Here is a 16194-nt window from a genome sequence, read left to right as displayed (position 1 = left end):
ATTGCTCGTTTTGTTTTCTTGTAAAGAATTTCCTTCCTTTCTTGTCCACTTTGAATGCCTATTAGTCGTAACATCGTCGTCTGTTCTGATTGTATTATGTCGCGCTCGCTCACTCACTCACTCACTCACTCACTCACTCACTCACTCACTCACTCACTCACTCACTCACTCACTCACTCACTCACTCACTCACTCACTCACTCACTCACTCACTCACTCACTCACTCACTCACTCACTCACTCACTCACTCACTCACTCACTCACTTCAATCAGTCAATCAATCACTCAGTCGGTCAATCTACTTTGACGGAGTAAATAACGGCTTTTCCTCCTCCCAACGTGCATGTACAAATAAAAAAGCAGTAACCTTTACGACGGCAGGCAACGCTCTAAGATGTTCAAATATTGCACCCGTTAACAATTCCAACGCACCGCTTCAATCTGCAACAAAACACACGAAACCGGTGTACTTCTCCTTCCCAGTAGCCTATACCTACTCAGAAGTTTCGACAATATGTTTCTCAAAATCAGTGGCACTCTATAAAACCCCGGAGAGATGACAGAGGCTGTCGGGTATCCCTGTCCTCCTTAAACACCGCAGAAATCAAAGGGACACCCACCCTAAAACTAAGTCTGGAGAGAAAAAAAAGAAACAGCGAACATTCGCGCAAGTAAGACGAGAAATACATAGTGATGGTTCAACAGCGCAAACACACACAGACCAAGAAGGAGACAAGACACACACAGCGCTGAACTTACAACTGATTTTTTATTAGGAAGAAGCATGTCATAATATACACACACGACAACACACAACACACAGACGAGAACTCTGGAAAGCAATTACGACTCTGTCACACGGAGAAGCGGATAGTCGTCCCAGATGAGTTGTCTTTTCGAGAGAGAAAAACGGGGGAAAAAAGTCGGAGAAGCAAACTGCGGGAGTATCGGTCCTTCCGAAGCAAGCAAATAAGGAAAAAAAAAAAAAGAAAACTCTCTTTTACAGGGCGATAAAAGACAGAAGCCGGTAAGGAACGAGAAAGTAGGGGATCGCAAGAGCAAACACACCAGACTCGGAGCGTTGGCGACTTAGGCCTGCTGCTTTGTGCTGCTGCTTTTTCTATGCGGGGAAATACGTCGGCACACAAGCGGCGAAGGCAAACAATACCTAACACACACGCAGCGGCAGGGTGGCAGAGTTTGCCGTGACACGTAAAGATTGTCACTGTTCGCGCCTCCCTTCGTTTTCCTTTCGGGGTTGGTCTTTAGACATCCGTTCCGAGGCCTGCCTAGCCACTGTCGTCGTCTTCGGCGTCTCGTTTTTATTTGCTTTTTGTTTTCCTCGACGAAACCTTATTCTGCCTTTGCTTTGTTCTGCTAGAGCTCTCTTGCTTTTCGTCTTTCCGTTGTAACTCCCATCCGTGACGTCTTTGTGCGCGTTTCTTTAATCCTTTTTTCCCGCTTTTTTTTCTTTCCTTCGTTGTGGGAGGAAGAGAATCGAATCGAATAGCAGGCAGATCGAATCCGAGAGGAGACGGCGCGACGTCAAACTGAGAGCAACGCCGTAGCCGTAAAAAGGCGCCACCGAGTGAAGGAAAGCGCGGGCCTAGGGAAAAGTAGTAAGAGAGAAATTGGAACTAGGGGCAACAAGGAACAGAATAGACATCTGATTGAAGAAATAACGCCCACAGGGGCAGACGGGAAAAACAATGAGACCAAGAACAAGAAGACGGGAAGCACGGAGGCGGTGGGTAGACCAATCGAATCAAAAGGAGCGCATTGGGTAAGAAAGCAAAAAGGGGAAAAAAGGTTGTGGGTAGAGGGGAAGCAATGGGCGCGTGTGGCGGAGTAGGAGCCATTCCAAACACGTCGATCTGCTGAAAGGATCCAGCGGAGCAGCGGTAGTGTTGGAGAAGTGTCGGGGTGCGACTTCGAGCAAGAAAACGGGAGCTCCAGGGAACAAAAAAAAATTCGGGAAAGAACGGGAAGGCGGCTGTGCGAAGACAGAGGGGGAGACGTTGGTGGGTGCTTGTTGGAATGACAATACTGGGAAGACCGCGCCACAGCACCGGACGTGCGCCTTACTGGGGCCAAGAAGAAACTAAACAAATAAAATCTACGATGAAAAGAGAAAATGCAAGTGCGGGGGCAGTCAACCCAGACAGGCAAGAAATTAAACGGAAAGAACAAAGAAAGGGAGGCGGACGGGGAGGGGGCAGAAAGTGCACAGAGGACGTGTCCCCGGCCGTCCACCGTGGGCGACGAAAAACCCGGGGCGCCCGAAATGAGACGAAGTAGGAGAGCGTAAAAACAAAACCACCAGAAAGACGGCGTTAGGAACGTGTGGCGGAATGTTCGATGACGAAACTATCTCACAGCGACTGCAGGCCGCTGCCGTGAGCGAAGTAAATAAATAGTACAACCTGAATCGCCCTGTCTTTCGCTCCCCCCCTTCCGCTCCATCCAGCCTCTCCCATCCCCGGTGCCTGTCTCTAGGCTGTTATTGCTAGCGTTACTTTTCGCCCGCGAGAATAACTAAGACAACGAAGTGAGAAGGGGAGTGGAAATCCCGGGAGGCAGCAGCAGGAATGCGCCGTGTGGGCGAGCTTTTAGATGGAACGTGGAGGGGCCCAGAGATGCCTTTACAGCGGGCAGGGAACGTGTGAAACGAATAACGGATGGCTAAAACTGTCGAAATGGTGGCATTTGACGGCTTGCTGGTGTGTGCTGTGCGTTCTGCCCTGTCAGCAAGTTTTTCCCGTCCTTCAACGCTGCGATGGCTGTTTCCAAGTGAAGAAAGTTATGTACAGTGTTGCCGTTGGCGGCTATTTTGCGCCTAATTGGCTACTTTCCAAGGCGATGCAGAGGCTAAAGCTCTGCGTTGGCGCCTTGACGACTTTTTGGCTACTTTTGACTATCGTACGTCTTAATTTTGAGCGAAATATTTGCGCCACTTGCAAAAATGCACGAAAGCTGAGCATAATTTCGACATTTGAAATCAATATCCGATGGCGAAACGCAATAACCTCGACTGTCGTAAGTGCCGGCCACGTTTGCATCCGACAGAAACCTGCGATAAGGTTCAATATTGGTTGATATTACAAGGTGTACAGCATGATCCTGTAAACCCTGTGCCAAAGCGTGCTGCTTTTCGCGTTCTGAGCGTCGTTTCTCGCCTCGACTTAATTGAATTACGTTTATATTGTGCAGTAACGCTGCAAAGCAGTATCTCCCATGACAATGTTAGCAGTGTTCCTCGCCTACTGTCTCTTAAAAGCCACGCTGTCTCGTTGTCCTCTCCAGATTTTATGTTTTCTGTAAGGAACCTCGACCGGTGATTTTGCTGCACTTGATGGCTGCGAAGGGTCGGAAAAAACAGCTCTGCGTTTTGTTATCGCTAACACATATCTCCAGAACGGCGAACATTCAACCTCTCCCTAACCAAAACGACGCAACCTAAACGGCCTGCTGAAGCCCAGGCATTCTGTAGCTTTTTTTCTTCTGTCCACATTCGCGAGTCGTTGACAGGTCACGCGCCAAAACCAGTCCTCTATTGCGATTGGGAGAGTCGCTTTTGCGTAGGCTTGTGTGGGAAAACCGAAACTCTGATAATCCGCGCACTTTTTTTGTACGCTGAATCTGTACCGCATATCTAGGCTCGGTAGTGACACTTTTCGTGTTTTTTTTTTTGTATCGGCGAGGCTTGTCCAGTAAATTATGCATCCACTGCAGGAAAGTATCACATACACGTTAAAAAATGCATAATGATGGGTTTAAAGCGCGCAAAGTTGAAAGAGCACGAGAACTGTCTCTGTTAGGAGCCGCGGGCATTCTCCCAACCCCCCTCCTTCCCCGCGTTTGTAATCTCACGTTGGTCCGAGATTATCCCCCTAGGTTCCTAGTGTTCTTCGTTTGGGTTTGGTTGGTTTGGTTTATGGGGTTTAACGTCCCAAAGCGACTAAGGCTATGAGAGACGCCGTAGTGGAGGGCTCCGAAAATTTCGACCACCTGGGGTTCTTTAACGTGCACTGACATCGCACAGTACACGGGCCTCTAGAATTTCTCCTCCAAAGAAATTTAGCCGCCGCGGCCGGGATCGAACCCGCGTCTTTTGGGTCAGCAGCCGAGCATCATAACCGCTGAGCCACCGCGGCGGCTCCTTGTTTTCCTCGATCTGACCGCACGCTGTTCGCAGTAAACAAAAATGGTAATCATCTTTCCTTCGAGGAAGCGTCGAGAAAAAATAACACCCGTTTCAGCAGCGGCGCAGAGTTTTTGTCGTTCTCTCATTATTTTTTCTGCTTTATTCCGCCATCTTCGGAATACACGGAGTTGGCGTCAAGCCTGGAGGCAGAGGCGTTTTACTTTTTTTCATTTATTTTCAGCCCCAGTACGTATAGTACTGTCCCGTACAGGCCTGCTGAGCCTCAGGGGGACAAGTTTACAATCTGCGCTTCCCTCCCCCGTTTTCCCCCTCGAGACTCAGGTAACCTCTAGCTCTAGTGTGGCAAAGGCCCGCAGGCAGTTGTCGACGGCAGTATTTATCGCGGCGATCGCATCGGCCCCGCGCCCACATACTCTACATAGCTTCGGGTAACGCCGCGCTAGCTCTCGGTGCGGGCTGGAATTACGGAGACACGCCGTTCACCTTCTTCTCGCGTTCGCCGCTGCTCGGCTTCTTTTTTTTTTTTCCTCTCCCTGCTTATACACGGTGTGGTACAAATTAAAGAACAGACCTCTTGGTCTCTTCTTGCTGTTTATTTTGTTTTTGTTTTATTTTCATTCCGGTTAATTAGAGTATCGCCTCGCGCGCTGTGTGCGAGCAGCAGTAGAGAGAAGCGCCCCATTAATTAGACTCAGGCGACGACTTCCCACGTCGAAACACGAACCGCTGGCGCCGTGTATCCGAGCCCGCGCGCGCGGTGGGGTATATGTTAAATGTGGCGGTTGCTCTGCTTTCTCTCTCTCCCCGCCCTCCTTTGACCCCCCCCCCCCCCCCCCCCCCCCCCCCCCTCTCGGAGAAAAATCTCGGGAATTGAGAATCATTAGAAGGTCTCTCGCAATTAGCACGTCGTGCTCCTTCTGTGTAATCGATGCGAGTGAGTCCCTCTGGCGGGGAGCGGGTACTCCTGGATATACGTATATCTACCGGTGACGCGGTTCTTAATTCTATTTTTTTTTTGCGAACTTGTCACGAAGTTAACCATTAGCAAAATATTGATGGGGAAGCAGCTCGGCGTTGGAATGTATGTACCCCTTTCGGCACGCTTTAAAAAATGAAAAAAATTGGGTGGTCGTTGCGTTGCTTGAAGGGAAAATCATAGATATCTGTCGCTGGTGCGCCCGCACCTGGTTTTTCATGAAGCAAGATGCGACAGGACATTAGGGAAAATAAGTCCGAGTAATAGGCGCCGGTCCAAGCAAAGAAAAATAGGAAAAATATGAGCGAAAGAAAAAGAAAAGGGAGTTCGATACAGGTTGTCCGAAGGCCACGGTCGTGAACTACAGGTGCGTACAAAGAAACATCATAAGAAAGGTGCTATGAGTGCCCGGAAAAAATTTGACCGAATAAAAAGGAAAAAATAAAGGGAAAGAAGAGCGATCAAAGCATTAACGCCGTTTCACGAACCACTTATGCAGGATTTATGAACCTGCTGTCTTCTGGAGTCAGGTGGTGCTTTGAGGGGGCGCTTCTGTTTGACAAAGTACGGCCCGTGTTAAGAAGGTTAGTGCAGGGAAGCTGCGTCCGGTTACAAACATTATTTCCTCACTGGTATAATCTGTCTCAGAAACCGTGTCGCTATGTGCGGTTTCGTCGGAGGCTGTTCGCTGAAGCATAGTATTCCGGACATCTTCCACACACAGCCAGCTTCGTACCGCTTCTTGAAGGCGCTGCTTAACTCTATGGGATCCCGTGTTTAATCACGGACTGCAGGACAATCGGGGTATCCATTTCCGATTAAAACTTAACGTTTGAACAAAGTGGATTCCGCTAGCTCTGTTCAACGAATGGAAGGTATTCACCGGTTTTTAATCGTTGGCTCAGTTCTTGTTTTGATGTGGTGGTGTTGCGCTATATTTATTTTTAGTTCGTTGGGTAGTCGTACCGTCAACTTGTTGCGAAGAAAAATTGTTTTATTAACACTGCGCATTTTCTGGGAAATCGTATTTTCCAACGTCACTTGTGGAACGTAATGGAACAATCACAAATTAGTTGTAAGTTATTGTTCTATGTTGCAACAGCCGTCAGAGCTATATGTAATGCGCCAATAATAAACTATTAGTTTGCTAAGAATTGCTCTCTGTGCCCCTGTTATGTCGACGGCCTCACTGTCATAACTGCCCGAGGACTTTATCTACGTTGTGGTAAGCTAGACGATATTTGCTAGGTGTTTATAAAAGATGCAATAATTGCTCTCCCGAGAGACGAATATCTTTCTTTTTTTCTACATAGGAAACCTTTTGGAAAGCTTCTGTAATGCTGCCGCCTTATTTCTTCTGGCTAAATGTCCTCTATTGACTGCATTGGTTTTGGGAACATGATGGACATTCTTGTTTTGTTCATATTTTTTTTTTCAATTATGAAGAAAGCAAGAAAACTGAAAGTTCTCGTTTTCTTTTTGCATTTTCCTTTTTTTGGGCTTCGCGTTGTAATGCGCATCCTTCTGACATCTTTGCGTCGCGTATGAATGCACGCTTGTATTATTTGAAGCCGTCTTCTTATTCGGAAGAGACCTGACCAAATAGTGATACATGCGGCGGACGTATAGTAGGGATTAAGGGCGTGTAGGCGGGCGAGCGTCGATGTGAAAAGTAAACAGGGAAAAATTTTTTTATCGCACGTGGTGGTCGCATCTAATCGTGCCTCTCGGGCAAGGTGATCGCGAAGTGAACGTAGTGCCACGGATTAAGTTTTGCACATACTGTTACTGTGCATACCACACGACTCGTTGCAATGTGCTTCCCTGGAACACTCATGCGTGCCCATTATACCAAGTGCGCAGCCGTTCCCCAACCCTCACATCTTTTGGCAGCCTCTGGTATTGCCAATACGTGCTCCAGGGTTGTATGCGGATCACTGTGCGTAACGTCTGTCCCCTCCAAACTTTTGCAACTCGGTCGCACTGTTCTCAAAACTTGATTCTAATTCTCTGTTCGCTTCAGAGCACACCAACAGTCCTCTATAGGCCGGGTAGCAATCGTAAATCTATCCCGATTATATTCCAGTCATATTTTTCTTCTTTTGTTGTTGGGTGGAGCGCTGAGGTGCGCCATTATACAGAGGATTGACTAGCCGACATGGCAGGTTTTTAGAATGGGACAGAATTAAATCCAGAAAGCTTAGTTCGCCGCGTGCTGAGGCATGCAGGAACTGAAAAATAACCGTTTCGTCTCTCTCGCTGTCTCCCATGTGGCGCGGAATGCCATCGCCGCTGTTTTGTAGTTCGAGGCTTAGGATAAAACGTAAACAAACTAAGCGGGCAGCGAGCGATTGGACGCCACATACATAGTGCGAAATATATCAGAAGCTGTTGCGTGCTACAGGCAACTGCAAGGACACCCGAATGGCCATCGCGAGTGAGGGCAGCGGGCTCGCGTGCGCGAAGGGAATTTACGAGGCATTTGGCCGAGTGGCGATGATGAGGTGCGAGGCGAGTATGCAGGAATCTTAAGGAAGTGCCGCGCGCGCACGACAGGCGGAAGGCTTTGAACGCCAGCCGTTTGGTGTCGCCCCCCCCCCCCCCCCCCCCCCCTCTTTTACCTTCTTTTTTTTTAATTTTTTTCTGTCAGCGGCGCCGTTGGGAAACAAATGTATATGCTCTTCGTGCAACTTCAGCCAGAAGGAAAGTCGTTTGTGCTGGTAGTGAAAAATCTATGGGGGCGCCCGTGTGGTGAACATAGCAGACGTTCTGGATTGAATGCCGTGTAAAAATGCGGACAGATTGATGTTGGCGTGTATGTACTGATTACCCCGTTTTAATGAAAAAGTGGCTATTATCATGAAAAACAGAGCTTCTACAACCGAGGAAAGAAAAAAATAAATACAAGTGTCACCGCTTCCCGCCGTTATCGCAAACTAAACACGATAACGTCAAAAACTTCACTCCTTTTTTTTGTTTTTTGAGGCTCGTCTCTGGGGCTAGCCCACACCGCCATGCTTTTCCGATTTTTTAACCCGAAACACTTCACGAGTGACACTATGAGTTTTCATCCTGTGTCCGGAAAAAGAAATGTTCTAGTTTTAACTCCGATTTTCTCAGCTGTCGAACAAGCGAGCCACAGAAAGCCGCGCAGTCCATTTTTGCTTACAACGAAAAATGATTGGAGATGTCCTCAATCTTTTTACATACCGAGAAATTCTGAGGGACAAGTGCATTTTTTCTATGGACGCAATGTTTTCGCATATCGTAAGATTGCGACATAACAATAAATATATCCGCGAATCCCTTCTTGGGACGCTTCTATTTTGCCGCTATTTATCGTAAACAACGCACCCCGTTGATTTTTAATTGCAGTCCCAACTACTCATTGCAAGTGTGGGACACATTTTAAAAGCAAGATTTTGCTACAAGTCGCGAGAATTGAGCTTCCCATCATAGTGTTCAAAACAGTATCTTACGATATTCCACAGTTGCCTCACAATTACTGTCAAAAACGCACCTCGCTGGTTTCCAATGGGAGCCTTAACTACTCGTCGAGATCACAGGACAAGCTTGAAGAGCAAGGTTTTAACGCGAATGCACTATTGCAGACATGCCAACCTCGAGCTAGAATCGTGTCGTCTTGTGCGCGCGAGGTTGCTCGGGATGAGCAACATGGCTCGCACAATCCCGACGGGTGGCTGGGATAGAAATAGCCACCTGCCATTGCAGTGGCGCATCGCTTAACCGCTGCGCCATCTATGAATCGTAAGTAGGAATTACCAATTCAGCGTACAGGGGTATTAACCGACTAAAGATATCGCGTCATACCCTTCAGGTGGAGCTTAGGTCTCCCCTATAATTGAAGAATGAACACCTGCTTTCGCACGTCTTCTCGGTTAAACAACGTGAAATCACTACCACTTTTGTTGCTCACCGCAAGGTTCATATCAGTATCTTACAATATTTCACATTTGCCTCACAACCAAAAGTCATGTCCAAGGAAGCTTGACTTCATGACGCCAGAAGTTATGAGCATGCCACAGTTCCCGCGAGCAGGTTGTTGAAAAAAAGTGTTTAACCTCGAAGAGAAGTTTATTGGACTGATTATTCATACAAAGGGACCATAGTCCCTCACAAAGACAAAAACAACAAGGCAGCGACTAGTGCCACTCGGTACAAACAAGCTATGAAACAAGAACACGACGGCGACTGCTGTCGCCGTTCACACAAAATCATTCACAGCACAGAATGTTCAAAGGGTCCGTAATGTCCAGACATCGCGGGGGGAAGCACGCTCACTAACACCGCGCACCTAATGCACTCCAGCTAAAACTTTCAAGAGCGTTAGCTCCAGTACTCGGATTACTAAAGGTCGCGTTAATATGAAACACTAGGTCAATCAAGTGGGACCAGTGAGTGGTGTCATTGGTACACAGATTGTGGACTACCTAATTGGCGTAGAATGTTCGGAGCGATATCAAACGATTCAGCGCGTTACGGAGCATAAAGTTACTAGTCGAATCAAAGCGTAGCGCATCATAGGGATTCCCACCGACAACCTTTGGTTCTCCAAACTGTTGATTCGTTGAACTTCAAATCGTCCATTGCGGCCGAACTAACTGACGCAGGACATTCGAAGTAGTGTCAAATGATTTGTCTTCTTGTCCGGATATCACGAGAAATTTGTACCTGATATAGCGAAAATGTCTAATGACTCAATATTCGTTCAATATTGCTAACGCTTGATACTCATATGCTGCCTCAGCGCTTCGCGCACTTGAGCGGGACATCACACTTGCCGCGTGGAATTCCGGCCAATTTTGCAATTCCCGTTTACAATCCTTGGACCCAGATCTGAAGCTCCGGCTACCATCAGGCCTACCACGACGAGAAGAAACTTTGCTGTGTCGCCTCTGGCTTGGTGTAGCTTTCACCAACTACTACTCATTCTTAATCGGTATGGCTGATAGTCCTGCATGTTCCATCTGCGGGCATGACGAGACCATAACCCACATTCTTTGTGACTGCCCTGCCTACACCACCGAAAGGCAGTCTCTCAGCCGTGCGCTGGAGCGCCTAGATCCGCGCCCTTTCACGGAAATGAAGATTCTCGGCCACTGGCCGCGGCGGTCGTCGGCGGAGAAGGCCTGCAAGGCACTGCTCCGCTTCTTGAGAACTTCTGACCTGCACGATAGGCTGTGACTTTAACGAACAGTGACGTTTTATAGTGACTTCAATTTTCTGTTACTCTCCTTTCTCTTTCTTTTTTTTTATCCCCTCACCCCTTTCCCCCGTGTAGGGTAGCAAACCGATTATTCTTTCGGTTAAGCTCCCTGCCTTTCCTCTTCTATATCCTCCTCCTCCTGAGAATTTTTAACCACTCCCCAGCGTACTAGACATTCCACGCTATTCCTCATCAACACTGCGTGGAGATATGGCAGTTGTAGAAAGTGCATCCGCGAAGGGTATTGCGAATCATCCTGAAATTCCCGATGGCCTTCGAACGTGGTAATAGAACGCTATTAATTGGCAGACGTCCGTGGGTCAGTGACGATAGCTATCGGTAATAAAGCTTGCACGCCAGCCAGTTACTGGTCTTATTATGCGTGCCAAAAGTGTTTTTTTTTTCGTATTGACTTGCGATTAGCTGGCGCAAGCTCAGCTATCCACAAAGCCTGCGCGGTTTTAATAAAACAGGACAGACCGCGATAGCCGACTTTCATTTTACTGTCGTTGGTCATGAAAGCAAGAATTTTCCTGGAGGCTGGGCTTTTTGCTTGTTTAAGAATGGCTTGAGCATAGCGGTAGTCAGGCACGTCTTATATTTACATTCTCTGAAGTAAAAAAAAAAAGTTACCAATCGGGCAGAGCACCAAGGACGCAGTGTTATTAGGAAGAGGAGGTCGTTTGAGTAATGATGCTCGGCTGCTAGAAGCATCGAGAAATCACCGAAACAGGAAGGTTATAATGGAGTGTGAAACGGATGTGGCTGGCAGTTACTTTTAATTTATTTACATATTATTATTATTATTATTATTATTATTATTATTATTATTATTATTATTATTATTATTATTATTATTATTATTATTATTATTATTATTATTATCACCTTTATATTTTTCATTTCATTTTATTTAATTTTTTTAACGTTTTGAGCACCTGTCAGTCGCTCCCTGTCCCTGTGTCTTGGCCAATCCCCGGCTGTGGGTACGCGCCATTATCTTCTCTAGGACAACAACAACATACAAGAAGGGCTAAGGCACTAACTGGCTACAGAGGCTAAGGATAAGGGTTAAGTCGGGAGCGAAGTTTCTGGAAGCTGCGAACAGTGCATAAATCAGATATTATTGGCTATTTGTAGCAAGATCGCAGAGCGCATCCAGCAATTTTCGTGTTTTCACCGCAATTCTGGATTCGCAATGTAGCAACTTGGTTTTCGCGCACTCCAAGTTTAAAACCAAATCTTTAACGATCTGAAGAGGTGATTGACCTGTATACGCTTTTACGAAAGCCCCGCGCTCCTTACATATCAACTCGTTTCTTCCGCTGTCTCGGTCAGATTGCTTGGGGAGCTCGAATGAATAAGCCTCCGTGAAGCGAAAAACAAAAAAAGAAAAGATAAACACGCCTCGTAACTCCAAGTGCCGCGTATTTCCAGTCTCCAGCTGAACGCTCAACACGGTATATACGGCCAGATATCGTCGCATTCCGCGTGTATTCCTTTTAATTGAGTGATTATACAGCCGCCACCGCTCGCTTCCGTGTGCTTGTAGAATCTTGATGACGCGCGCTATTTGGCGTCATCGCGAATCCCACGCACCGAGCGCTGAAGCGCAGCGACTCGTTGGGCGCGATATCTCCTCCACGAATGCGGTTTTATTTCCCCTTATATCTCGCCCAGCCTCTTTCCGTGCCCGGGTCATTCTCCTTCCGAGTGTCCGGTGGCATTTCGCTACACACCGACAAGCGTGAGGCCAGCCGGAAAAAAAAGAAACACACACATAAATATAGAAGCGACTGTCCCTGCCGCTTCTTACGTGGCTGCTTCTGCTGTCCCAACGGGCGCAGGCAGTCTTCAAGAAATACGCGAGCCTTGCTTGCCCCTTCAGGTTTTGGTGCTCGCGTTCTTTTTTTTTTCTTTTAGTTTTATTCGCGGTCTTGTTAGTGCGGGTTTTCGGAATGGCTGCTGGGAGCTCTCTGCCACCCACAAGGAAGAAGAGTATTTCGCAGTTCGAGCGACTGAGTTCCTGGTATGAGCATATCGAGGTATGGAATCGGACTCAGGGTCACTAGAAAAAAAAGTAAACAAAAAAACAGGCGCGTAATGTCGCGGAGACGACAGGTTAAACTTTGCTCGCGTGGGTTTTTTCTTTGCCATTTTTCCCGCGCCTCTAAGAGGAAAACAAAAATTAGATGTAGATATAAAGAAAAGACGTTGATCGTAAGGAGCTGGCGGGAAACTGGAGGTTTCGGAGTTGGAAAAGGGGGAACGTCAACTAGAAGATCAAAAAGCGGGTTAGATGACCGTCCTCGACTTTGCCTGCGTTGTACCTAATCTCCTGCTGTGTGTGTACTGCTGTCCGTTCGGTCGAGATCGTCCTGCTCGAAGAGCGAGGCATACCAGATGAGCATCGCCGTGCACGATCAAAGGGGGGGACTTGTCCGGGGTGCGCGCCGATCGAAGCTGACCCCAAGATTCTGCATGTCCCCTGACCCGGCAGCAGTGGAGCTTCCTCCCAAGCCGACACAACCCCCCCCCCGTTCTCCTGTCGACGTAGCGGCCGAGGCAGATTGCAGTTTCCAGAGCAAACAGAAGGCTCGCGAAGCATCTCAGGGGTATACGAGGGAAAGGACGAAAGCTGTGCAGGAAGAGCCGGTAGGAGAGAGGAAAAGGAGGTGGAGGGGGGGGGGGGGGGGGGAAGCAAAAAGTAAGCTATCAAATAGAAGGTCCTAAACCGCACAGAAACGCGCGCGAAGCGCTAAAACAAACATCGCGGGACTCAAGAGAGAGAGGAGGATACTTTGGCGCCTTGGTCGAACCAAACTGCCGGAGGAGGAATGAGGAATGAATACAGACCAAAAAACCGCGCATCGCGGGTGTGTAAGGGGTGATGGAAAGATAAGCGAAACGTTGGCCGAAGACGCAAGGGGGATGGACAGGGGGGGGGGGGGGGGGGGGGTCATCGAGCAACGCTACGACTGTGATATTGATTTATTGCCGGTTGTCACTGGCTGCCCGGGTAGCAGGGGCGACCGCGGTGAGGTGGACGACGCTTGATGCGGAAGCTTCAGCGCGCGGTTAGATAGACGCAGGGAGAGGGCAGCGGGGGCTACGGCGCTACGCAACACGGGGAAACACGCACGGACCGACGCCACTGCTATGCAGGCTGGCGAGCTCTCTGCGGGAAGGATTTTATGCACCAGGCGAGGAATCGACGGGAATCGCCGCTCGACGCCTCGAAGGAAGGCTGGTTGGGAAAGACGTGATTGTCATTGCTGAGGGTATGTGGAAGAGAGAAGGAAGGATAGTTTAGAGCCGTTGGCCGGCACCTGGCCGCTCTCTAATGCGCCTTGTGTTTGAGTAGTGAGGTAGTGAGTGACTGAGGGCTAGTGGTTGTGAATTGAACGACTCCTGCGGTTGTTACTTTCATGCCGTGCGCCGAAAAAGCTGAAGCTCTGATCTGCAGAAATTTGACCTTCACTTCAGTAGCATTTCCGCCGCGTCTGTGGTTCCCACAAAAACCGTTTTTACTGAGAATGGTTGCAAGTGGGGAATGGGAGTTGTCTCTGCAGAAAATACAGCGCGTGTACTGTGCTTTCTTCCGTAAGCTCATGCTCGACACGAGATGGCGGTTGTATACCTGTGTCAAACAGCCATTAAAAAGAGAAAACACGTTAAGGACACTACTTTTCTTACAATGTTATCCTAAAGAACAATGACAAGAATTCCAGGCAGAGAATACCAAGATTCGCGCATTGCGGTTAAGCTAATGGTATCTATTCATTTGTGTTTAGGCGTTGCCGCCACTGACGCTGATGCCGTGGCGCCCGAGAGAGATCGAAGACTATGTATAACAGGTCGTAGCGGTGATCGGAAGTGCTCCTTATTAAACCTTCGATATCTTTATTTCTGAAAGGACATCACCCGGTCGGCTCGTTTACGGCAGTCAATCACAACACCACGAATATTTTCTCGTCTTTGTGAGAAACGAAACATGCATAGTAAGAATGACTCGTGAGTGTCGTAAATCTGCATACTTCAAACGGGAGCAAAAAGCAAGAAAGAAGAGAAAAAAAGGTGAATATTAATATAGCATAAATGGCAAGTTTCTACCCAAATTTTCCTTTTAGATAATGTGTGCTCTAAATGATGAAGTGATTGACACGCGTTCTTCGCCACACCTTAATGGTCTTTTTATCTTTGTGTTTGCATTATTCCGTGCAGCGCGAGTCCAGAGCCGAAACGCGAGAGCCGCCTCACGTCCATCATCGACCAGCTGCTGATCAACAAGACCAAGGACTACTTGCAGCAGTGCAGCGACCTCACGAAGAACACCAACCACCACAACAGCAACGACACGTCCCAGTCGCCGGCGCTTGACCCAGGTGCGTCTTCTGCCTGACTTTCCACTTGCTTGCTTTACCATTGTGTGCTCGCATTTAGTTTGCTTTTTTTATATTTTTGAACTCCGTCTTCTTCGGTGTGGCTCACGGCCGGTTCACAAACACCGTAAGCAAACCTCACGGCACTGTACACATGCCGCAGAAACAAACACTATGTCATCCTTTCTGCATGGACAAGCTGGCTTCACGCCGCGCAAGTTTACACCTATATAGAATAGAAATAGGTATGTTCTACCATTGCTCTGTTGGACTCGGTGGGCAAAATTAAACAATCAGAACAAATTATATGTTGCGTGGCCTTTACAGCAGCCTCTACAAAGGGGACTTGCGCCGCCCCAGAACTGTCATCAGCTAGTTCTGCAGGCCCGAATAATTTCAGGCGGATGCAGAGGCTAATAGGGACAGAGAATCGGCAGTTAATAGCCTTGCATTGCAGGCCTTAAGCCGTGCTAACGACGCATTTCCCACCATAAAAAGCCACTTCCGCGTGATCTCGTTCGGCTGCCTCAGTGCATAAACAGACAGAAACGAACGAAAATGGTGCGAACGCGTCCCAATTCCACATCCGCGGCAACATCAACACCATTAAGCCTGAGGACATCATCATTATCATCATCAACACCTTATCGCCCGGTCATGCGCGCGACAAGAACGACGACGAAATAAGAGCTGATAATGATCACTGTCAGCGAGGGGTTCATTACGCGCAGGTCAACAACTAATACTGTCATTCCACTCGTCCCACGGCGACACGCCACCCAGGATCTTGGAGAAGCTCTTTTGCCCGCAGTCACTCGCAAACAACCGGTGCATGTCCACGTCCATTAGCACCCACCGCCTACGGCACCGTAGTAGGCCTAAGCGTAAACTCCGCGACATCACAGCTCCCGAAAACATCGCAGTTCGTAAACGCACGGGGTCAACCTTTCCTTCGTCGCGGCGGCAGTGACACCGGCAACGGAAAGAAAAGAAGAAAAAAATAAGGCAACGTGGCGTAGCCCCGGGGCTAAGCTCAGGGCGCGCGAAGAAGAACCGGCCCGCCGAAACGCGTTTCTTCGCGCGCGATCGCCTCTAAAACTTTGCCGCCCATTGCCGCCACTGTTCTTGCTGTTGCTGCCTCCGTTGCTTCGTCCCTTAGCGCTTTGGCTGCGCGAATCGAAAACGCTTTGACGGCTGAGAAATCGCGAACGGGGTGAAGGGCGCTGCTCAGGCCTCTCTTGTTCTGCGCGGGCGCCTTTGACAGCTGCGGCTCTCAGCCGAAGGCCGCGCGGTGAAGCAGTCGCCTTGCTCGGGGTTGAACGGTCGCTCGCGCAGTTCCTTCTACTCCGGTTGCCCCCTGTGTCCATTAGTTTCCCCTGGCACTCGGATTGCTGTGTGTCTTTCTTCTTTGTATACGCGCGTATTGTGTCTGTGTGTGTGTTT

The 16194-nt window shown here is 48.5% G+C and overlaps 1 protein-coding gene across 2 annotated transcripts in view; it reads left to right on the top strand.

Annotated features, from left to right (window-relative positions):
• Window positions 1–16194, top strand: part of LOC149363523 (uncharacterized) — a 481039-nt gene that overhangs the window by 211731 nt on the left and 253114 nt on the right. For both annotated transcript variants that reach the window (XM_089573521.1, XM_089573520.1), the window contains exon 3: window positions 14594–14754. In XM_089573521.1, coding sequence (XP_089429647.1) covers window positions 14594–14754 — 161 coding nt within the window. The remainder of the gene's footprint in view (window positions 1–14593; window positions 14755–16194) is intronic.

Source organism: Amblyomma mixtum, chromosome 2, assembly GCF_055824585.1.
Source record: "Amblyomma mixtum isolate Tamu chromosome 2, ASM5582458v1, whole genome shotgun sequence".
Taxonomy (NCBI): domain Eukaryota; kingdom Metazoa; phylum Arthropoda; class Arachnida; order Ixodida; family Ixodidae; genus Amblyomma; species Amblyomma mixtum.
This window is presented reverse-complemented; position numbering and strand designations above follow the sequence as displayed.